The following is a 24,357-nucleotide window of genomic DNA, read 5'->3' as shown; positions in this document are numbered from 1 at the left end:
TGAAACATAATAATGTATGAGACAGGGCCTATGTCTGTTTCCTATGAACCTGCAATGAAGCCCCCAGTTGATAAATCACCTCCAACTGGAGTGCAGGAATTTGGCAGCTTAATGAAAAAGTCATGTTGGGTTGGGAGGAGTTGGTGTGCCTGGCTCTTAGGTTTCTAACTGCCCTATCAAGGCCCCAACTACAGGGGAGCTGTGGAGCATAATGGGGGGAATCTGGCTGGGTCAGTGGCATGGATTCAATACCACTGAACTGTCTAGGAATTTACAGGAGTTATATAGGAGATTCAGCTGGGCGAGTGTTTGTGGCTGCCTATATAATAACATATTAAAAATATTGCAGCAGTGACTGGGAGATTTTTAAACACGATTAAAGGCAATGAAAGTGCTGCAAAACTGCGACTAATAAAACAGCTAAATAAGCGAGCTTTCTGAAGCTTCACATTGTACAGTAGCAGCTGTTACAGTAAAAAATGAAATGCAGTCATAGTTTTTTTAAGCCTCTCTCTTCGATGGAGCACCTTACCTCTTGCTGTGGAGGCTGAAGCAGTGCTCGGTGCTTTTTCAGGTAAAGAGGGACAGGGGCGGTGTGAGCACCACCCCATCCTCTCTCTCACAACTCTACAGTGCACCTTGCCCTCTGAGTGGGCAACGCATGCCTGTATCAGTTTCACCACCCACCCAGAGCACTGCATACATCTGCATTTCCATCCACTTAAATGCAAAGTAAAAGTGGACCTTTAACACAAAACAGTGTGGTTGCAGAGAGAGTCCAGCTAGCACAAGATGGAGGTGGGCATTACTGGAAGGGTGGAAGGGAGACAGAAAGCCGGTAATTCCAAAGAATGGCTCCCAAAGGAGCCGTATAATACAACGTGTACACGTAACAACACATACAAAAGTATAGACAAAAAGAGAATCAAAAATGTACGCATACAAACACGCACAAATACGCACACACAAACACACACACACATACACAGCCGTATACCATTATGATCATACCCTAATTTCCAACATTAAATTTGGCAGTGCTGTTAATACAAAATTAATGCATTAAAACAGATGACTATCTGTGAGCTAAATAGCTATCAATTCTAAGAGAGCTGCCAAATTCCCTCTGTGAGAGAGCTGGTGAGTATCTGCTTGGATATTGCTTTGTAATTGTCTCCCTGATTCTCTGTACTAAAAGCTCTTGTCTGTGTGTGTGTGTTTGTGTGTATGCATGATTGTGTGCGTGCGTGCTTCATGGTTTAAACTGCAATTCACACCTGAAGCAATGCAGTGCACAGCACTCGAGCAGATCTATGATAAGATTACGTCCTTTAAATCGCAGAAGTTATTATTGGGGTACTTTTGATTTTTTTGGGGGGCTTTTTTTGTTATTCAAATATAGCAAAAACAATGCAAAAATTCCAATCAGTGAAGTATTACACTCTGAATGGAGACAATGAAATGTGCCGGTTGGGTTGAAAAAGCAACTAAAGACAAAGGGATGATAAAATCACCTTGTGCTATCGCTTCTTCATCGAGGCAACTTGATACCTGTGCCTAATCTTCAACTAGTATCACGTGTTTTGACAACCAAAGAATCTGCTCTTAGTGAGAAAAAGTGTTGCACAGCAGCACAAACACTTTGCAGGACTCAAAACTGGTCTGGGGCTGGAGGTAGGATTTTCGTGTCCAAACAGACCAAAGCTTTGTGGTTACCATAAAAAATTTTTTTTTTTTTAAGTATAGCATCTGGCATGCCTAATGCAAACAAGAAGAAGAAGACTAAGAAGAAAAATAAACATAAAGTTTCAATATGGATGTCAAGTGGATAAGCCGATTAGGTCAATACTCACGTCGCTTTTCAGGAGGACAACCTTCAGAGGAATGGAGACTGTTACCTGCATTTTTATGAATGCAGGCTGACAATATTAAATCATTGAACATTTGGGCTTCATAATATCAAAGTCTGGGAATGACAAATCCCGCTTCATGTCAGAATGTGTAAATACAAAGCAGTTTTTTCTAGCTGTACGATACTTAAGGCTGAGTGTTTTCAAGATATTTCCAGGCCATCTCAATGTGTAAATATATGAAGTGATTAGTTAAAAAAGCAGTTGGCCAAAACTGACATCTGAATCTTAAAGTTTAATTTAAATTTAAAACAGATTATGTAAATTGGGATTAAGTTGAATTTTTTCAAAATAGATGACCCTTTTCCTCCCAAGCCAAAGTATACTTGTACATGTGCAGATTTGTTGGGAACTTCGTGAATCTGCATTCTGGGATTCCCCTAGAATAGAAGCAGGTTATTCAGCAAAGAAAAGGAGAGCGACTGTGACTGGAGTCAGTGAGTGCTCGTAGTTTGGCCTGTGATTTCCCCGATTGCCAGCAGCACGAACAACAGCTCCAACCACAGGCCCCACTGGGTGCCAAGTGTGGTGGCTGCTTTGAATTAGCCACTGCAAGTTGCAACATGCCTAAGAGTTAGGTTGTGGCTTAAGGGGACTGTGTATTCCAGGCCAAACTGCATACCTACTGCTTCCTGAACCTCATCTCCACCCTCGTCTTTTCTTTTCCTTTACTCTTTAATACCTGCCAACCCTTGTCTGCATCCTGTCCCTCTGTCTCAAAGCCCATAATGTGCTAAGTTGCTTCCTCTACTGTCTTGCTGTAGAAATGATCCATCACTACCGGTGAATAAAACCAGGCTGCATATTTGTCTCTGGGAGGGAAGGGAGAAACAAAACGGACCTCTGTGTCGTAAGTGGGGGCAGCAAAGTAAAGATGGATCACTGTAGGTGTCCTTGGAGAGGATGACTTAACATGGGCCTATAAAACAAAGTAGCTTGGGAGGGGTTATGGAGACACTTAAAGACAATGCAGCTACTGGTGTTCCACACCCACCACTCTTACTTACTTTAACATTAAATAAAGCAATAATTATTGAATTCCATTTGAATGAGTAAGATGCTAGAAAGTAAACAATGGGAACATAATTGCAGAGGGAAGGCAATCAATGCAGGCAGTCATTTGGGCCATGTTGATTATGTAGGCTGCTGTATGTGCTCTGTGTGTAAGAGTGTGTGCACTTTTGTGCAGCCATTGCAAATCTAAGGTGAGCCAAGGGGAGTATGTGCTGTGACAAGGAGCTGAGTAATACACTCTCCCACATGCACACACAAAACAAGAGTCGGGTAATCCCTCCTTCAATAATGACCCAGGGCTCTAAACAATAGCTCTCAATCAGCTGATCAATGTGTCCACATAATTCATGTGCGACTCACTGTCTTTGAAAAAGGAGGAGGAGGAGGATAAGTAAGCAGGCAGGCAGTAGAGAGATCAATGCCCTGTGCGGTGATAACGAGCCTGGGCCTATGCCCACAGGAGCCCCACTCTGGCGTCCAGGGTCTCTCATTAAGAACATTTGGATAAGCATGGCTATACATACATAATATGCACTTCTAATCATAGGCAGATAAACACATTTCTCCCCCTCTTAATGAGCTGGGTCCTGCTTTTGTGACACACAGCAATGACTCCAAAACAGGCAGGAAATGATGTCAATCCCCAAATAAGAAAAAAAAAAAGAGTAAAGCAAATTAACAGCAAGCTGTTGGCCTCCTCTTTCAGTAGCTAATTAACAGCTTAACCTCCTGGTGCTTTTATGAAAGCCATGCTGGGAGGAGCTTGCCAAAATTGCAGTACAATAAGTCTGCCTGCAGGAGGCGAGAGCAGGGTGGAGCTACGGGGGTACCCAAACAACTATTACAGCCACTTGATGACATGTGTACTGGCAAGGTACCATCTGGAAGCTGAATGGGGTAAATCAGGACCTGCCCTGGCCCTTCTCTCCATTACCCAGAGTACTGTGTCAACATAACAACCCTCCATTTTGGACAGCGGTGAGAATAATTACTTGTACAGGGCTGCGGAAGAACATGTTTTTGATTTTCATTTAAGCAAAACAGGAGGCACACAGCAGGCTGCAATATTCAGATTTTGTGTTTCACTGCATAAAGTGTTACTCTCTTACAATAAAGACTCAGGACATTCGGGTGGAAGAGAAATAGTTTTGTGTTGATCTCAGTCTTTTGACTGTGACAGGTGCCGGTGAGACAAAAGATGAGACAAAACCTGAACATGTTCATCTCTAAAGCAACCCGAAAAGGCTGCGATGTGATTTTCATACGAGAGACAGAAAACAGGCAGGTATTTTGAATAAAAAGAAACACACCTGCTTTCGGCACCCAAAGCAACAACTTAACTTCTTAATGCCCCACCCCATTCTTTGAGTTTTCTTTGCAAGCAGTAATAACAGCGTCTTGAGGCCACTAATATTAAACTATAAACCACTCCCTATCTTCTGGCTAAGAAAATGGGCCAACATGAAAGACTATCTGAATCATATCTAGCTTTACACAAGTGTTGGACCCCCGTGCGTATACAGCTTTTTCAAGTGCTTCCTGTGAATGTTTGCAATGCAAACCACAGGAGTACCTGATGAAGCTTGGCTACAGACAAGCAAAGCCATCAATCAAACAGAATCCCCTTGTACTCCTATAGAACGAGTTCCGTGTGATTTAGAGGGATATCTCAGGAATTTATGAAAGGTGCTGCTCAGGTTGTCTGAGGAGAGCTTTACAGGCCTATTAATGGAAGCGAGTGTGAATACTAGATGAGAACAAGATGACTGACTACAGTAGATCTGGACTATGCTGTGCTGTAGGTCACTGGTGTGTGAGTACGTAGAGGCAGAGGCAGGGCTGCACCCGTCCAGCTGACAAAAGTCTCCAACACCTCCCTGCTACTCATTTGTCACTTGACAGCCAGACAATGGCAGTGTGGCCTTGAGGAGCAGCTCTGAACACGAGAGGCAGAAAGCTTGTTAGATGGAGATGAAGGATGAAAGAGTTTGGAGAATGAACCCTACATGAGTACATGAGGAAACGGCAAGAAGCAGGATGGGATTGTACCAAATACAATTAGTCTTCGAGAACAAACATCACACTCTGCAGCGTATGCAGATCTGGCGAGGGAGTATCCAGCAGAAATAAAGACCTCCGGTGGTGAAATTAAACACGGCCATCATCTCGTGTCAGTGTTAGTGATGTATCCTTTTTCCCACTTGTCGGCCATTGCGACTCAGAAAAAGAGCCTTAAACATCCCCACAGCATTACAGGTGACCGAGGGCCATGCTTGCTAAATTGCAGGTGTGCCGACATTCTTCTTGCCGAGTCTATTGTCATTAGCTGATCTCCTTTAGCACCTCTGCACTGACGTAATGGGAGAGACGAGACACAGAATCAAGCCTCCTCAGGCTTGTATTATCTAGCTTTCACCCCTGGCGTTCTCAGTTTGGTAGTGTAAATATTTCATTAACACATAATTGGTTACAGCTTCAGGCTACGCAATAAGGCTGTGATAGCTGTAACACTGTATATATCTGGCTTCTCTGTATCCTTTTTAATGTAAAATTCATAGAAAATGTGTTTTGGGGAGAGGGTGTTTGAGATCTCGTAAAGGGAAATGTTTGGTTGTTCATGTACTGCCCTCACACAAGCTCAGCAGAGACACCAGCTAATTAAGAACAGTGATGATGTGCTCAGCCCGTGTCAATATTTAACCCAGTCTTATGCAGCTATCTTTATTAGCAGCACTGCACTAACAAAAGGAGCAATGTGGCTTTTGAGAGGTCCTCGTCTTAAAATGAAAATTAATGAGTGGGGTTGAGTGGAGGTGAATATACAGAATAGCTCTATATGTGGGCCTATTTGCATGGAACATGAAGTACCTTGTTGCGGTGAAACTGCTGTTGAGTGTTCTTCAAGCAATTCATACACCAAACACCCACCAGTTTCACCTGCCAACTAAAAGCTGAAACTTTAATGAGAGAAAGCCTGACATTTCACTTTTTTTGCGTGTAGATACTCGAAAGCTTAACACTAAACGGCAATACCATCACTTCCATAATATGGGATATTTATTTTCTCAGTTGCACTTATAAAACACGTTTAACAGAGTCGCCACATACATCCTTTTAGCTTTCCTCTTCATTGTTCAGTAATCAGTGCTTAAACTGTTACCTTTTTCAAGTAGAAAAATATTAAACAAAGTGGCGCTTAATACGGTGGCCCCACTCCCCAACCTCAAGGACACAGCCAGCGCCATCTGTACTTCCTGTGGCCTTGCTAAGACGGACTTCTTAACAGGGTCACTGTTATTGCCGCTCATTAGCCAAAGGGGAGAGGGGGAGAAAAATAACTCCATTTTCCATGAAAAAGAAACAAAAGTGCTCATTGATCAAGGGGATCAATTGAGGATCAATAACCTAAACTTTCATCATTTTCAGCACAGCATAATTACAGCAGAGATATAGTTGTCATCACTGAAAATCAAACAAAGACCAGACTAATTGGGAGAGCCCTATTGCTTTGGTCATGCTGGCAAGAAAGCTTTATAAGCCCCAGAAAGACTTGATGATGAACGGTCTTTGGAGCTTCCCAAAATAACTTCGTGTGCCATTAACAAGTGTCATCATGGAGGTCACTGAGCTGGCTGCCCATTCACAGACATCTAATACTGGGCACACAAGATCGCCTTTCTCATGTGTGCATATAGGGTATAAAATGAAAATCGTTCATATGTTTATGAGATGACTTGATTTTGATATATTGTTCTGGAAGCGCATTCTTATTATACCAGCACAATTTGCTGCTGACCTCCTGTGCCATAAAAAGTTGTTTCCCACTGCAGTAGCTGAGCACTGTAAAGACACTTGCAGAGTGGGTAAAGCAAAGAGGCATGGCTGATATAACTTATATTTCACAGCCTGGCATCGCCGCCAAGCCGTCCTTACTTTCCACACCATATACACTGCTCAATCGTGCAAAAAATCTCAAACTATACTTCAAAGCCTACCACTTTTCCCCTTCCTGTTTATTGATTAGACAGAGCTCTTGTTCAGTAATTGTGCAGTAAATCAAGCATGGTGCGCACTAATCTCAACCCCGGGAGGAAAGTGTTAAAGGTAAAACCTGCTGAAAAGTGCATAATTATGGTGCTGTGTGCAGCCAGGAGAGAGGATATTCTCCTCCCTCTCACATTTCTCACTCACTCTCTGCCTGCGCAACCAGAGGCAGCAGGGAGAGGGGTTGGCAGAAGAGCAACGGGAAGTGTGTACAGTTTCTAACCACCTCTCGCTCTCGCTCCTTTACTCTTTCAGTCCCTCTCCCTCTCAGTGCATTCCCAACCAAAGCGCCGGGGGCGCCATGCTTGTAAGGAAAACCACAGCCTTTTGAGTGCCTCTTGTATTTACAAACGGAGGCATGTTGGAATCAAAGGCATTACCACATGACATAACACATTAAACAGTTGGCAGATTGAGAATTTATATGCTGAATAGATATTGAGTTGGGTAAACAGGAATAGTGTCCTTATTGGATCAGTTTAGCTAACAATACTTGGTATGAGAGTGAAACTTACCTAGACCAGAGCACACTTTCAACTGCAGAAGCTCCCTCCTTTCTCTTGCTTTTCCTTCTCTCTTACCACACAGCTCAGGCTAGAGCCCAGGTGGAGACAGCTATCACTTTCCCATCAACTTCCTGTTCCTCTTGTCTCTCCGCCCCTCTTTCTCTCTGCTCTCTCGCTCACTGCACAACTTTTTTTCTGTGCCGTTTTTGAAGTAATACAAAGCCACGTCTCGTACCCATTTTCAAAAATAATCAACGCTGCAGTTCACATTTTTTTCCCTCCTCTCACTTCTCTCATCCTCTTCCCAACAGTTTCCCCATGTTGCTGTTCTGCCTAATCTCACCCCAGTTTTTATTTCACCCTCATCAGCAGGGATCTAAAAATAAATGATAAATGGAATATGATATTTTAAAGCCTTATCTCTTATCTGTTCCTACAGGGGAATAATAAGGTAGTTAATCCTGCAGATCCTACTCAAATTGATTAATCAGCACATGCGGACAATCAAATAAATGATTAATATTCCCCAGTCCTGTGGTCGGACAGTTACCCCTGAAACCATCAGTAATAATTCAGTAACCCTTCCCAGACCACAGGCTGTAGCTAGTCAGCCTCACTCAGCATCAGCCTTCTGATCTGATGTTCAGCAGGACTTTGAACTCCCCACACAGAAACTTAGACACACCAGGGGTAAAGCATTCTGCACCATACTCTCTCTATAGGCCTCCTCCAGTGCTTACCTGATCAGAAGCGTGTATATACAGAATTTAGGTAGATGAACAGGAAAAAGTGTTCTTTATCTAGCTGCTGTTAAAGATAGCAGCACTGGGTGGGAAAAGATCACCATCATATAGTTTCCAGGTGACTTCACAGAAGTGCTATAGAACAGAGAAAAAAAGCTTCCACAAAACAGCGTTACATAATACACACACCAAGAATAAAAATGTTCAAGGAGTCTTTAAAAAAGAGAACATCCATACTTGAAACTGTTTTATGCAAGTACTGGGTAAAGTGCTGCTGTGTTGCCAAAGACACAGAAGCCTGATGACTTCAGGCACTCACATGCGGACATACTGTCAGAGAGACGGGCTATATGACAACAACTATCCCCAAGATTCGCCACATTGAGCACATCTTTCCCTGTTGGTGAACAAATGGGGGGGCCTTTCTATTCTATCCTATTACCCATAGTATTCTCCCTCCCACAGAGGTCACAGAGCAGCCATCTACATGGTGCTCCTCTGCATCTGCCAGCTAGAAGAGTTATTAATCAGGGAGAAAGCTTGTGGCAGAAGAGAGCACCTCTTGCCCTTCACATTTGCACTAGGCCAAGAATGAATGGTGGGGGTGGGTACTATGGTAGGGCGGGAGATATACGATTGCACGATGGGAGTAGGGGGGTATAGGGGGAGTTATCCGTCTCTGCTAGCTTTTGAATACAAGAAGTTATGCAAAGTCTGTAGTCTAACCCAGCAAACAGATACACACTGTATATACCAAATGTATACATATGGGCCCCAGCCCACCCCAATCCGTCCTCTCTGCCTAAAGGAGACTTGGCTTTTGTGTTGCTTCTAACCAGCTGGTTGCCTGAATCAGCACATGTAGCCAATGAAAGCTATTTATGATTACCAAGACACCGTGAGTCTTCAGAATTGCTATGACTTTTTTTATGGCTTCCCAGCATTACTGCAGCCATTTAAACTCCCTCTAAGAGGTCACTAACTTCAAGAGAGATACAGTTTGGGATCAGGTTGAAATTTAGCTACAACACACACTGAAGTCCATTCACTGGTGTTTTGCAGGGCGACGCTATAAGAACTAGAGTCTGAACTAGAAGAAGCTTGAGCCCTAGAGTGTGACTGGCCATTCAGTACTCTTGCCAATATACTTTGTGATATATGGCTTTGTCTTTAATAGGTATGAGCATGGTGTGTAGAACAGTGTCATGAAAAAAAAGCCTCTGGTTTTATATATAAGCGTTACAGTTCACTTTGATCTCTTCTCTTGCTCCACTGTTTATAAATCAGCCACACAAATATTTATGAGCGGAACGAGGAAAATGGCTGGTCTGGTTTGTATCTCTGCCCTCCTTCCCTCCCCGCTGCGTTCTCTCCCTCCCCCTGTGGCTGATGTGTAGATGAGGCCACCGCAGACGCAGAGCGAGCATATAGGCCCCAGGCCACATCCATCATATCTGTTCTGTCTCTGGCTATTGTGTGGCCCCAGAGAAGGTTGAACCAACCAGACTGGGTTAAAGAAAAGATGGCAAATTGACTATGAATAAGAGACGAATGCAGCATGTAGCACATATCTCACTTATCACAGGCTTGTAACTGCTATGTTTGAATGAATTGTATGAGTCAAACCATGAACAAAACAATGAATGTCAGCGTGTGGATTTTGTGCTGTGTGGATAAAGTTGTGCCCCCAACTTGCGCATCGCTAGTTCATCAGTAACAAAACTCAATAAATTAATACAACCATGTTCAATGTGTGCTGCCTTTGGCTTCTTTTTAGCCAACCTGTCTGTTTGTGTGTTTTACACTCACACAACATGCCCTAAGCTTCTGGATCTTTATGCTTTAATTGCTCCCCCCAGCTCTGACCCCTGATCCAGATTACTCTGATATACAGTATCTCCATTAAATTGGGAAGTAGGTAAATATTTTCTAATGACCCTTAGTTCTAGCGACACCATTAAAAATGGAAGGAGGGGGGAAAAGAAAAATCAATCTTCTTTCCTTTTTGCCCTTCACTGACTCTATTAGTTCCCTTTTTTATCGGTTGTCTCCAAAAAATGTGGAGGTAGATCGAGCAGAATGGAGTGTCCACTCTCACTTTGACAGGGCAATGGACTTTACTGAGATGCATTTCAGTAATGAGGAGATTACCGACCTACGGTCAGAAAGAAAAATCTTTTGAGCAGCATCTCCTCTGTCCTTCTCGTAACACATTGGATTTACCGATCTGATACAAAAAAAAGGAAATAGTCAGACTGCCTTTATCTAAACTGAACAGAATGTTGATCCTGCAATCTAGACTCGAGATCATTAGAAAGATAATCCGGTCTAAAGCAGAGAAGAGACAAACTGGACCAAATGTTCCCATCATGTAGTGCACGGAAAGTTCAAGGTTTGAGCAAAAGTATGCCCGTGCGTGTGTCCCCTTTACAGTAAAAAGCTGATGAACCATATGCGTGTGTGTCTGTGGGTAGGGGCAGGCAGGGGTGGGGGTGAGGGGGTTGGGGGGTGGGGGGGCAGTGGTGGACTGGCTTGTCGATCGATGCAGTGATTGGCAGTTAATGGCTTTTCCTGTTCTGCCTTGGTAACCCTGGCCTGATGGCTGTTGCTTCTGATCAGAGATGGCAGATGGTGTTTGATTTTCGTATATAAACCTCTGACTTTGTGGAGATGGCTTCATCATGTTTAATGATTTAAAAGTTAAGTTGAATACTGGGAATACTCCAATGCTGGCTCTCTCATTTAAAAAGCCCTAACCTCCCTTCCAGATGTAAAGACTGATCTCTCTTAACAACATGCACCACAAATGGTTAGTATTCTGCTATAAGCCACTCATTCCTTCAATGATAAATTATTTGAACTGAATTCACAACACACATGCTTTTTCCATTTCATATCATGCAGACATTTTAGTCCCTGGTCTCATTTTACAAAATAGATCCTCACAGGCTCCTCACTCACACACATATAATCTAATGCGATGACTCAAAGAAATTCAAAAATCCCCTAAGATCAAAGATAATCCTAAATATCATAAAATCTATTCCCAAATTATTCTGTCCTTTCACCCAACTAGACGGTAATGATGGCACAGACTAGAAATCGAGCCCATGAATAAGGAGAAAAGGTTGCAAATGGAGGAAAATTGAATGATAAGCTCTATTTGATGTGTAAGAGAAGACCGTAAGAAAGTACAAACGGCAGGTTTGGAAATCTCTCTTTTCTTTTTTAAGCATAATTTCATGTTCTGATGGGTTTGTCATTATTTAGCTCCTCACTCAACAAGGTTGAACTGCTTAAAGTGTAATTCTATGGTTTAAGTCCATTTAACACAACTCCAGATGCTTTGACATTTTATCTCCCATTAAAAAAAAAGAGAGAAAGAGGTGTGCCCAAAAAAAGCGGTTCTCAAAAATGATTCAAAAGTGAGTCAATTCCCAAAAATTCCCATGTTAAAACTGACCAGAAAGAGCCACGTACACAGTCTCAATAGCTAATTTTTAACTTCATTTCAATTGTATTGAGGCATTCGGTTTTTAAACCCTTTCATTTGATTAGGGCTGAAAGTTTGGTGTGTGGTCACTTATGATCATAGTTGCCATTCATCTTCTCAGTCTCAGTGTTGGAAATTCCACTATGCTAGTGCTGTCGGTGACATCTGGAGCATTTTTAATTCGATTATCTGACCAATAATATGGCTTGCTGTGTGCTTTATTGTTATTATTATTATTCACAAACAGTGAAACTCTAGTTAATGATTAATAACCACAGGTTGCTGGGGAAAAATGTGTCATGTGTCAAGCGGTTGCTGGAGATTGCTCGTAGTCGCTACGTAAAACTGGGTTGCAAAGGGCATATATGGTGCTGCACGAAAAATATACTTGCAAATGATTTGGTTGCTAAGAAATTACAGCACTTGCTCGTACATGGATGCATGGATGATGCCAACCTACCTGCAAACACTTGCCAAGCAAGTCTGCATGGTCCATGCAAACTACTGATGACAGCAGCAATCTGCTAGCAATCAAAGCAGTCACAAGAGAGTTTTTTTGGTGCAGCACTGTGTGTTGCACCACACAGATTTCACCTAGCTCACCATGAACATTTTCCCCTATCATCTAATAGTTGTCATATGTGCACAAACCAGTCTGCAGCTCTGTGAGACTGAGGTCATATAGCATTAATTTGTAGGTTTAGCATTGTCTAATAATGTAGCACTCGCATCCATTTTAAAATAATTCTGTAATTAATTCTGTATACATTCAAGGCTATTCATTCTCTCTCTCCACCGTACCTCTCTGACTTATTACAGATGAAGCTCCCATCCCGCTGCCTCAGATCTTCATCTTCTCTTTCTCTCTCTGTTCCCTCTGCTCGTCTGATCACAATGGGAGGGAGGGCCTTTAGCTGCTCTGCCCCTCGACTTTGGAATTCCCTACCCCCGGACCTCAGAAATATTAGTTCATTCTCTCTTTTTAAGTCCACCCTCAAAACTCATCTGTTTAAAATTGCCTATTCTTAAATTTCTGTATGTTTTAACTTTTATCTTCTATTTTTACCATTGTGTATATTTCCAGTTTTTATCTGTTGTACAGTGTCCTTGGGTGCTTTGAAAGGCGCTATTTAAATAAAATGTATTATTATTATTATTATTATTCACCCTCTTGTACCAATATGTTCACTTCTGGCTCCAACCCCCCCAGCATGGCAGCAGTCAAAATAACACAGAGGCTTCACAAACCAACTGGTGACATCATGTTGGCTCGGTCTTTTATATGGAGTCTATTTGATGGGTCTATGAAGAATAGGGAGGCTTTCTGATATATAGAGTAGGGAGTAAATTTGTTAGAAAAGAGTGTGTGATTATTATGATAATGACAGCAGTGTGTGTATGTGCTTGTGTGCACGTGAATGAGCGAGAGTTAGAGAAAGTGAGAGCGAAAGAGAGAGATTTAGGTCACACTGGGACTTACAACTGCAAAATTAATATGCCCTCACTCCTGAAACATCAACAAATAATAAAATACTTTGCTTTACATAACTTATTAAGATGCTCTCTCCCTTATGCTTTCAGCATGCAAATTAATACACTGATCATTTGAATAATCATTTGCATTCCAGATCTCACAATTTCATGTCCAAACTTTAACGGCTCCCGGAGTTCTCGTTTTAACAGTAGCTACACAGACAGTCCTTATGGTTCAAATTATTTTAACATGACTATTCCAACCTAACAAGCATAAATTAAGTAAATTCCTATCTTGTGACAGAGATAGGCCATCTGAAGGAAAAATCAGAGTTTGAATTATTCAGCAGACCTTAATTTTACGGGTACTGTTGACTGTGGTGAAATTATTTAAAAAAAAAGTTGTGGGGCTGGCAGTGAAGGATGATAGTATATTATCTGTGAGTTTAAGAGTTCAGTGGCTATGAGGACTTCCTCTGCTGTCTCAGAGATCTCAGAGGAAAGAATGCTCTGCAAATCCATGTGAAGACTGAAAAGAAAATTTTAAAACACAAACGTGTGAAAGTACTTATGCTGAACAAAAGCCTGCACTTGAATCCCTTGCTTTCATTAGCTTTGCCAAGTAGCAGAAAAGTGTGAGGGTGACCCAGAGGTTTGCCACATAAATGAAGCAGGGTGAGGTGAAGGTGAATAGGCAAGAGAGACGATATGCTGGGGGTGGGGTTTAAAAGGCATGGTAGTTAAACTTTTTTCTGTCTCTCACTCTCTCTCTGTCTATTCTGGGCATCAGTGTGTCATGAAGGAATGTGAGGGCCATAAAATATCAGTGCCCTTGAGAAGCTGAAGAGCATTCTTGTCCCCAACTCTTAAAGCTGTCTTTCACTTACAATCACTTTTCCCGACTCACCCTTCGCTCTTATTTCAGAAGTAAGTTTAAAGTAGAACACAGGTGTAGAAGATGGCACCCATGGGAGAGATAACGTTTGGGAAAATTCCTGGGATTAAAAAACATAATAATAATACAAACTTTCTTTCTGGCATCTTTCATCTGACGCACTAAGTTGAGTTTCAAAACTATGCCTTTGTCTCCGTTTGAGTCTGCACCCCCACACACCCATAGAGCTACCCCTTACATCACTACCTTGTAATTTCCATATAATAATTTAAACAGGAGATTCTATTCTCTGCTGCTTCTTTCGTTTTCATCCCATCATTTTATCCATCTTTTGTATTCAAGAATAAAAGCCATAATGAGAAAACAAGGTGCAAAATGATCTTTTCCAGAACCACTAATAAAAACCGCATTACACCCTGGGCTGCACCGCTTAATTACAAAAGGATGAAATCTTTTCTTCTACATCTGGAGAAAACATTGGCTGCATAAGACTGAGGGATTTACAGCTCCCAGTTCTAACCTTGGACTCCAGCACACAGCAATTAGGCAAAACATGGATGGACAACCAGAGCCATGAACTTCAGGAAGAGATGGCTATTCTCTCTTGACACAAGGGAAAAAAAACCCCATAGGTCCCACAGTTTCAAATAAAAATTGTAGTCCCGGGAAACTGGTGGATGATTTTTTAAAAAAATGTATCCTCAGTAGTAGCCACAGATGGGTAAATCGGACTTTCCAATGCGCTGAGGACACCACATTACATTTTGTGTTACACAACCCATACAAAATAGGATGCCTTGAGGAAAACATCTATCAGCATTATCCCTATGACCTGTCAGAAATCCAGGTAACACACTGCTGAAGTTCTAAAATCCAACGGTAATCAATGCATCGCAAAATGGAACAACCTTAGGGTCTGATTTGTTAAGACAAATAACAACTGGGAAACAACTTAGGAGCAATTGCTCTACAGGAAGGAAAGCAAGGGTCTCACAAGGCTGTCAAATAACTGCATGTTATGAAGTGCATATAAATCAATATCAAGTATATAAAAAAAGACTTACTTAGTAATAACAAAGCATTTGGTACTCAAACATCCTTTTTTAGTCAAAACGGGAAGGTTACAAGGCAAGGGAAATGTTACAACACTTAGGGGCATGTATCCATCCCTCTGTAGAGTGTTGCTGTCCCATGACTCTGCCCTGCTGGCCAAACCCAAACAGAATACCGGTCCCTGTGTGCTCATCCTGGCACCTAAATCCTCTCCCTCCTCTCATCTCTCTTTACCCCCACTTTAATGTACAGCTGCACTAAACACAGACCTCAAAACTGAGTAGTTTTGTGGCCCAGACCACACGGAGGCCATTAATCTGGTGGCTAAGCCACTGATGTATTGATGGCACACAGTCAGTAAGCTTGCCTGCTTCTGTCTCTCCATCCCCTTAGCTTAGGAGCTACGCTGCAGAAATTCACAGGAGCCCTGGTGTGGCGCCCCAGAGTAGCATTTACCTGTAAACTGACACTGTTGGTCTTTCAGGTGTGGTGGCTATACACCACCTGATCTGTTGACCAACTGGGCCTAAAGAACTTGAAGTCTGAAACTCAACTGAGTCGAGCTAAGAGCCACATAGCAGTTTTGCATACACTCACAATACATCATAAGTATATGAGCAGGAAATTCTGCTTTCTGAATCACACACAGCAACATTTAAGAAAAAGAAATTCTGTTAAACTGCTGTCTAGGCTAGTCATATTTCCAAAATAGGAGAGAATTAACGTCAGCACTACTATTAATGTCTTGTGGAAATCAGATGGAAACCATAAATACTTTAAGAATACTGCAGAATACTGATTGTGAGAATAACATGAAAAGTCTTTACTTCAAGCCGGGGATTTACAGCAATTTACTTATTTTCAGATGACAGTCAGTCCACATGGCAACTCATTTTACTGCAGTTTGACTATCAAATTTATAGATTCGAAGACACTGCAGAAGCTGTTGATTACATGGACTGATATAAGGGTCTTTTTGAAGAAGAAATATGACTATCAAATATTTATGTTCAAAGACACTGTAAAAACTGCTGATTATAGAGGCTGATAAGGGGGTCATTTTAAAAACAAAAAGGTATATCATTGCCAGGCACCTTTGAAGTAAGGTTTTGTGGAATTAGTAAAGAAAGACAGAAACAACTCGCTTGAAATATCATCTTTACAGAATTTTAGCAGGTGAGAAGTTTGTCCAAGATGTAAATGCTCGCTCAATAATCTCTCCATCTCCTACGATCAAATTAAGAACTTCATTTTACTGTTTTACTGTCACAATTGCAAAATTTTAAAATAAATTGAAGCCGGGAAGGCTTTATGGGCTTGGGAGCCTGACCTTTTGATTTAGTGAGAGAATCAGTGTGTTGGTAATAATGTTAAGAGCTCTGCAGTGAGGTTCGAGAATTTCTAACAGGCAGGAAGAGGACTTAGCTGGGAATCCCCCCTAAAAAAATACAATTTAAATTAAATAAAAGCACATATAAAACCTTATGCAAATCCACATCTCCACAGTTTCACTCTCCATGTTTTGAGTTACTTTTGAAAAAACGATTTCCACTGTAGAATTGAAAAAAAGAAAAGAAAAAAAGCAAAAGAAAGAAAGAAAAGTGAATGTAACAATATTTTTTTAAACAATTACTTAATTAAAAAAAAAAACTAAAAATTTGGTGGGAGATGCACAGCGGTTTTGTCACTTTAGGCAAGTGCTTTGTGGTGTAAATCTACAGTGAGGCAAAGTGGAGCTTATCTCTGTCTGAAACCAATGAACCTAGTCACAAAAACCTGTGCCTCATATCTGTTTACTTTAACAAACCCATAACCTACACTTTATGCACTTTTCTCTTGCCCAAAAACACACACAAAAAAAAGTCATATCAACAAATAAAAAAAATAACATAACGGCAGACAATCAAAACACAAAGAGCTTTAGGAACAGAAAATTACCAAAGAACACAGAAAATGTGTCACTCTATCTAAAACAAACCCCGGACTGAGCACCTGGTTTATAATCCACCAGATTTTTAACTCTAGCAACTGAGGGGAAAAAAGCTGAGAGCTGAGAAAAGTCTATCCTCCCCTGTCAAAGGAGCTTTCTCCTTCCTCCCTTTTTGCTTTCATTCACTGTCACTGAGTAAGCCCCAGCAACACCCACAGTAGGGCCTGTGCACATACAATCAACACCACCAGCAGCAACAGCTGTGCCACGGGTCAAAGCCTGACCCTTTCTCTGGCCTTCTCAAGGGGTGGGAGCTAGAAGAGTTGTGAAATTTTTGCACACAGCCAAACACTAACCCCTGCTAGCTCCCCCTTACATGCCTAACAGCCGCTCTCTTAAATCCACCCTGGTTCTCTGTGCTGTAATGCTCCTTCCTTGTTTCACCCACCACTGAGTGAGTGAGATTTGTTTGAAGTAAGATGCAAGAGTTTAAGACCCTGCAGGTGACTACTGAAACAAAGAGTGTAACCAGGGTTCTGGATCATAACAATGTTAACTGGGGAGTAAACAGAGGCAGGGGCCGACACAGAACTTCTCTATGAACTACTGAAAAGATACCTTTCATGTGCCCTATGGCATTTTAGATGACACGGCTGCTCTGTGTGTGCGCCTGCCTGTTCGTCTGTCTGTTTGTGTGTGCATTCACACACTTGTGCATGTGAAAGGAGAGAATGGGCTGTCTCCCAGGATGTGCAGTGAGCGCTTTATTAGAGTGGTAGTACCAGTAAATCAGAGCTCAGCTCTTCCTGGAACTGCTGCAACCTTTCCCACTGAGCACTATTACTGAACAATCATAGGCTAGCCATGATAATTAGCAGTGTATCCTCTAGCACCCCCACCACCACCCTCACTCCTGTCTGTCTCTCCATCCACCACCTACCAGTCCCCCTCATAGAGAAATGCGTCATACGTGAGAGGGTAAAGCGAGGCACCCACTCGCCCAAGTTTTGGACACCTCAGATTACCTTACGTTATATTTTTTGTCTTAATAGCAATGAGAGTAAGAATTTGGGCACATTCGTGAGAAAAGTTTAAGACACTGGGAGAAAGATAAAATCACGACAAGCCCAGTCGGCAAGTAAAGCGAGAACTTAACAACAATTCAAAAACCCACCTTACCTACTGTAGGGTGCCATAAGTTGCCTTACTCTCCGCTAGAGAGCTCTTGGACCAAGACCAAATCAACCAGACTGCTGTACACATCCAAAATACACATCAGCATTATTTGATTGCAAAACTACAACATTTTTCCAGAGTTGGAATCAAATCCATAACCTATTTGTGGTTGTTCTCCAACTGCATTCCAATGCATAGTCCAAGAAGACTCGAGTCAATCCCAGTAGTTCTGATCATTAACAGGGAGCGGTCATCATTGCTTGGATTCCCGCATCTGAGAAGCCAGTGCTTCTGCTGAGTAGCATCATCAGTGAAACACCTTAATGCCTTTTCATGTAACCACTAATCCCTTCATTTACATTACGGCCTCTTTTCCTCTATTATGTTTCATCATGATTATTTGCTCTCTGCAGAGTGTGGACATTTTCTTTCCTCAGTGTTCACTGATTCTTTTGGATTGCACTGAGGGGTAAAATAAGAGCAGTAACTCTACACAAGTTACAGATGTTTTCTGTCCGTTAATGGGCAGAACATATGATCAAAAGCCCTGTTCTTAACGGTAAGGCATGGGACAGTCCCTGCGACCGGCTGTGTAAGGCAGAAAAGAGGGAGTTGAATTTTTTAACACTCCTCTGTGCTCAGTAGGGAAGGAGCAGAACAGAGGAAGGGATTTCAGGACTTGCTTGGTTAAAGATTCCCCATCTGATAGTGACGGCACTTTCCCCCCGTCTTTCCATGGCCAAGCGGCATCTGGAGTGGATTTTGTGCTAGCAGACACCGAGGAACATGATTACATTCGGCTAACTGCGCTCTAAACTGATTATGCATGTGCCAAGCTAATGGACTACATTTGCAAGAGGAAAAATAACATCCAATCAATCTCAATTACCGCCGATTGCACCGGCCCCCGAGACAAGGAAGGTAGCCAGCTAACCCCCCATGCTCCTCCCCTTTCCCCCAACCCTTGACTGGAAGCTGAGGCCTGTGGCTTGGCCTGGTTAGTCCCCACCCTTTCTGTCTGGCCAAAGCAGTCGGGCCTGGAGCTAGATGAGTCTCTCACCTCCACACTAAAACACAGTGAAGCCCCAAGGCCTGAGTGGAGAGCTGTATGTATATCACATTAGCCAGTGGAGGGTTCTCTAGGAGTGACCATCCTGTGAGCAGATGGGCGATCATCACGCTGTCATCAGAGCGACCAAAATCCCCATGATCCATGGGAAAAAGAGAAGGTATAAGTTAGTTTCAGTGCACAGGGGACTGAAGCAGAACTCACAGACTTCAGAATTGGTATCTCTGAACTGAGAGCACAGCACACAGGGGAAAAGAGCATCACCCCCCACTGTGTGGTGGTCTAGTGGTCAGGATGACTTGCTGGATCGTTCTGTGGTCTTTTGGAACATTCCAATACATGGGGTGGTGGGGGTGATATTTTTAGAAAGCCCTAATATGGGCCGCATACCACAGACTCTCAAATTATCCCATCCAGCTTAGCCCTCAGTTTAAACCTTCCTTTTTAATTCCAGTAATTACAGGCTCCAATTTATATGGAGCTGTGCACACAAAGGGCCTGTTTAATGCAAACCAGTTTGATTTGGGTGAAGTGTCCCAAGCATCTCCCACATCTTACAGCCTGTTTATGCTGACTTGATGATTTATTTTCTCCCCAAAAAGGTTAAAAATGGTGCTATTTGCATCAGATTTCTTTGGGGAAGCATAAATGAATGGTGATTTTTTCTTTTTTTGCGCATGCATAATATACCAAGTTGGTTTTACAGGCTTTTAGGGCACTGTGGTTTTCTGTCTGTCAGTATCTCTACCAGGACAGTAAATTCAAAATGGTAAGAAAACTGACATTGTCAAGTGGGGAGCCAGTACAGTGAAAAAACCTTAAAACCATGTGCTTGTCCGTTAAACATTGATGAGCTGTAAAACACTGTATTAATTCTTGTTGACTCATGAACATTTAGGTTTTGGAGTAAGGTCTAGGATGAGAAGAGCTTAAAAAGACCACTATGTTCTCTTGAGAGAGCAGGTAATTTCTGGACAAATGCACATACTCCCAGTCAGAAGATCAATTGGTTTTAAGAAATATGGAGCCATCTTAAGAGGCTTAAGTCATAAAAAATGATCATGCCTGGATGTGTTGTACATATTTAATCCCCCACAGCCCAAAGAGCAGTGTGACATGTCTCTTCTCTCCTAAAACTTGCACAGACAAAGAAATAGGGGAGATTTTTTTGGGGGTTTGCACTACAGTTGAAGCACAAAGATGTAGAAGAGGTTATACTCTATGCGGCAAAGCAAAACATGGATCTTTCTCAAAAAGGTGTAAGCATGAGAGAAAGTAAGCCAGAGCTGGTCCATTTTCTTCTAATGGGAGACTGTTATTGGAATTTGGCCCAGTAAGTCCAGAAGCTAAGGTTAAGAGAGGAGGACCAAAGACTGGGAAACACATGCACTGACCTGACAAATTCACAGACTATGTGTTTACACTAAAATGTTAATATCAGAGTGTTTGTGTATGATAGCATTAAGAGTTCCCTAAAGTAGCCAGCTCTGGCTATGAGCACAGCAGCACTGCCTTCCTGCAGTGTAAACCTTGAGTTTGCAAGGAGCAGCCAATCAGAAGAAAGGTGGCTTAAAATAAGGAGGGTCTTTAAGGTAGAGGAGGCTGCACCCAAACCCCTTAAGATAAATAAGGATTATACTGAAGGGAATTAAAATAATTCTTAATATAGTGCAAGAATATAAATATGAAACTGAAAATGACACTATAATGCTATAACGCTAATCTAAAAATGTCCCTGTGATCTCTGTTGTCATGGAGCAAACCACAGAATGACAAGCTAAACACCTCCTGACCTCTTTAAAGTAGCAATAGAAGCCCCGCTTCACACCTTCCCCTTTAAGAAAAAATGAAATTGATTTTTTTTTTTTTTAAATTTTGCTGTTACTTCAATACAAAGAAGCTGTGAGGAGGAAACACGGCTGTCATTTCAGCCGGCCTGACAAACATTCATAATGCTGAATGATTTTTAAATGGACAAGATTTTTGAAGAGGTTCAAAATGACCACTTCACCTTAGTTTTTAATGCGGTTAAAACACCATGCTTGAGGTAGCACATTTTACACATACCTTTTAATACCTCCATTGCACTGTCAACTGAGTTCTTTAAATACTCAAACAAGGATGCTGAAGCTAGATTACAAATAAGGATGACATCTATTAGGCAGCATTCAGTGCTTTGTGTTGGATCCTGTTGTGTGTGTAGTGTATGCTTATAGCAAGTATGTTTGGTCAGTGTTGGTATGTGTTTTGTTATCTGTGCGTGTGTGCGCAACTATGCCAGTTTGGGTTAAGCACAGAGTGGCCGAAGCCGCAGACACACAGGATAGGTACCTAAGTGGAATCAGGCCTGTTAGATTTATGGCCATTTGTTCGGAGAGTGTTCATCCACTGGCTATTATGGAATGATTAGAGGAGAAGGTGAAGCTCCAAGTCCAGCAAAAATCAATACGGCTGTCGAGAACAATTCAGCCTTTCCCGCTCCGAGGAGTATTAGCACCAAACCTCTGTCTCCTAACACTTCTTCATTCGTCTCCAAGTGATTCAGGCCCAAGCTTCCAAAACAGCTACGCCTGTTCTGTCCTGCATGTTCTTCTCATTGCAGCAGTGGGGCCCTGCTTCTATATGACAACTGGGAAGGCAGCAGCTACACGACAAAGCTTTCATTCATGCCTCTGGAGCGCACCGAGTAGCGGTGCAAAGCTAAAACATGTACTGTATGTTGCAGAGAAGCATTGCTTTAACGGGGATTCGTTTTTAAGATTTGTTTTGCATTTTTAGCAAAACAAAGTTCTGAGGTTCAAAGACTAAAAATAATGTCAAATGTGACAATGAGTCTGTATTAAAACACTTCAAATGATGCATTAATGACAGAATTGTAAATCGGCAGCTGTGTTGCATGAACAGGACAAGGCTGAATAATGGGTTTGATAAAAAAAATAAAAATAAAAAACAAACTTGTGGATCACTGACCTTGTACAGTTTAAGGCTAGCCTCATGGCGGGAATTGACAGTGTGCATCCTCAGCTTCTCCAGGCTATTAGTGTAGTAGTCGCAGGCATTGCACTTTAGGTGCACCGGATTGCCTATGGCCACACATTTCAGGCGCCATTCGTTGCCTTTGCCCCCTTCTTTGATGTGGGCCACAAGCTGGTACTTTTGCACATGCTTGTCTGTTTTGCAGTGCAGCTGGAAGTTGGCCTTGAGCTGAGTAGTGTAGTGGCACAACTTGCACTGATGCGAGTCTCCAACAACGGCACGCCACTCCTCCTCCGGCAGGCTCCGTTCAGCTCCCATATGCATGCCAAGCACATCCAGGTTATCAGTGGTGAAGCGGTTGCACACAGCGCACTGAAAGAGCTTGAGAGAGGGATCTATAGTCTGCGATAAACTTTCTCCCAGGGTCATCAGTTCTTCGGACACCAACTGCCCACCACCTAGCCGCACATCCATAGGGATTTCCCCACCTACTAGAACAAAGCAAACACACGAAGAGAAAACAAAACAAAGAGAAGAGAACAGTATCATCAGCTGAGACCTATTCAAAGCATACAGTCTAGATGGCTATTTCAAGTAAATACATGCTTAAAAGAATGTGTCTGGTAGGTATGATATTATGTGAAGGATAATGCTCATTTTTTTTGTCTCTAGCCAACAAATAGCTCTGAGCTAGGAAACAAGAGCGCCTGGACATTTCTACAAAAGCCTTCCAATGCCAGAAAATGAACATGCACATTTTCACTGTTTGGGCTGATGCTCTTTCATCTCCTGCCTGTAAATCAACTCTAAAGGTCAACAGAAAAAAGCAACGTGTTTTCTAATTACAGTAAAGACTTTCCAAGCTCAAAATACCGTGAATCAACCCCACTCCCCTTGTTCACACAATGATGCTTTTTATTCTTTTTAATTTACACTACTTTCCTTGGATTATTTTCCACCTTTCTCTTCAGATTACCTCTAACACCTAACAGATTAAGTCTGCTTGGTACTGAGTCGAACCATAGAGCAGAGGGGGAAAAAACACAAAAAACTGCAAGCACATATCTTATGACACCGACCACATAATTGATGTCTGTAGAGTCTGGGAAAAAAAATGAATGCTAAAAAAACGAGGTAAGAGCCGGTGTTTTTGCCTTTGCTTGCTGATCTTTAATCTTTCACTGGCCAGACTGAGCATGCAGGCTTGACCCTGCCTGGCTTTACACTAAATTAATTCCAGCAGCTTCTTTTTATTTATTGCTGCAGTATGCAGCCTGTTCTTGGACTTTTCTCCATTACCTGAGTTTTTATAGCCAGGAGAGGGAGACCTTTGAGAAGCCCTGTGAAATCACTCACAGACCCAGCTCACCAGTCATGGCTCTTTATGCTCAATCATACAAAACCACAGATGCACATATATGTCATTATACTGTACCTACCAGCTTTTTCCCTCTTGCACTTCCCTTTTCTCTCATTGTCTGTTACTTTTAAGATTTCATTATTTACCATAGACCCCTTGTCCACAGCTAAATTTTGATTGCATGTCATCAGACCAAGCTTTTGTTTAATATAGGCTGCTTTATATTCAAACTATTTTAATGTGAACCTCTGTATATTAGGCCATCCTTTTTTTTTTGTGCTAGGGGATTCTTGAAAAGAAAAAAAAGGTAAAAGACTGAATCTTTCCATTTGATCAGACTGTTTTCAAGACAAATGTTTTAGGTATATAACCATCTGACTTGACAGCTGTATTGCTCCACGGTGTGCTGTAACCATATTTCAGGACAGAGAAGTAAAAGTTGCACCTCTCTTTAACTCCTGCTCTTGATCTCGTATTGTCTTTATCAGGGCTGTAGTCCTGAGTTTTGGGAGCGAGGATAAGAAAGAAGCTGATATAACCTGAGGTCAGCACTTGCCATAAATTGTACCTCTTTAGAAATACACCCTACAGTAAAAAAAAGAAAAAGAAATCCAGAATGAGAGCATAAAAAGTGCACCTCTGTGTCTGTTTGTTTAGGGATCTCGTACTGAGCCTTATGTATTATATGGTGGTACCGTTAATATCAGAGTGTTTG

The 24,357-nt window shown here is 42.0% G+C and overlaps 1 protein-coding gene across 2 annotated transcripts in view; it reads right to left on the bottom strand.

The window, feature by feature from the left end:
- The window catches only part of zfhx3b (zinc finger homeobox 3b), a 288,437-nt gene that overhangs the window by 62,325 nt on the left and 201,755 nt on the right, over window positions 1-24,357 (bottom strand). For both annotated transcript variants that reach the window (XM_085269700.1, XM_085269704.1), the window contains one exon: window positions 22,277-22,773. In XM_085269700.1, coding sequence (XP_085125826.1) covers window positions 22,277-22,773 — 497 coding nt within the window. The remainder of the gene's footprint in view (window positions 1-22,276; window positions 22,774-24,357) is intronic.

This window comes from Mchenga conophoros, linkage group LG1 (genome assembly GCF_057382185.1).
Source record: "Mchenga conophoros isolate Kocher_MC1m ecotype Shallow Benthic linkage group LG1, M_conophoros_male_GT1.1, whole genome shotgun sequence".
Classification (NCBI taxonomy): domain Eukaryota; kingdom Metazoa; phylum Chordata; class Actinopteri; order Cichliformes; family Cichlidae; genus Mchenga; species Mchenga conophoros.
This window is presented reverse-complemented; position numbering and strand designations above follow the sequence as displayed.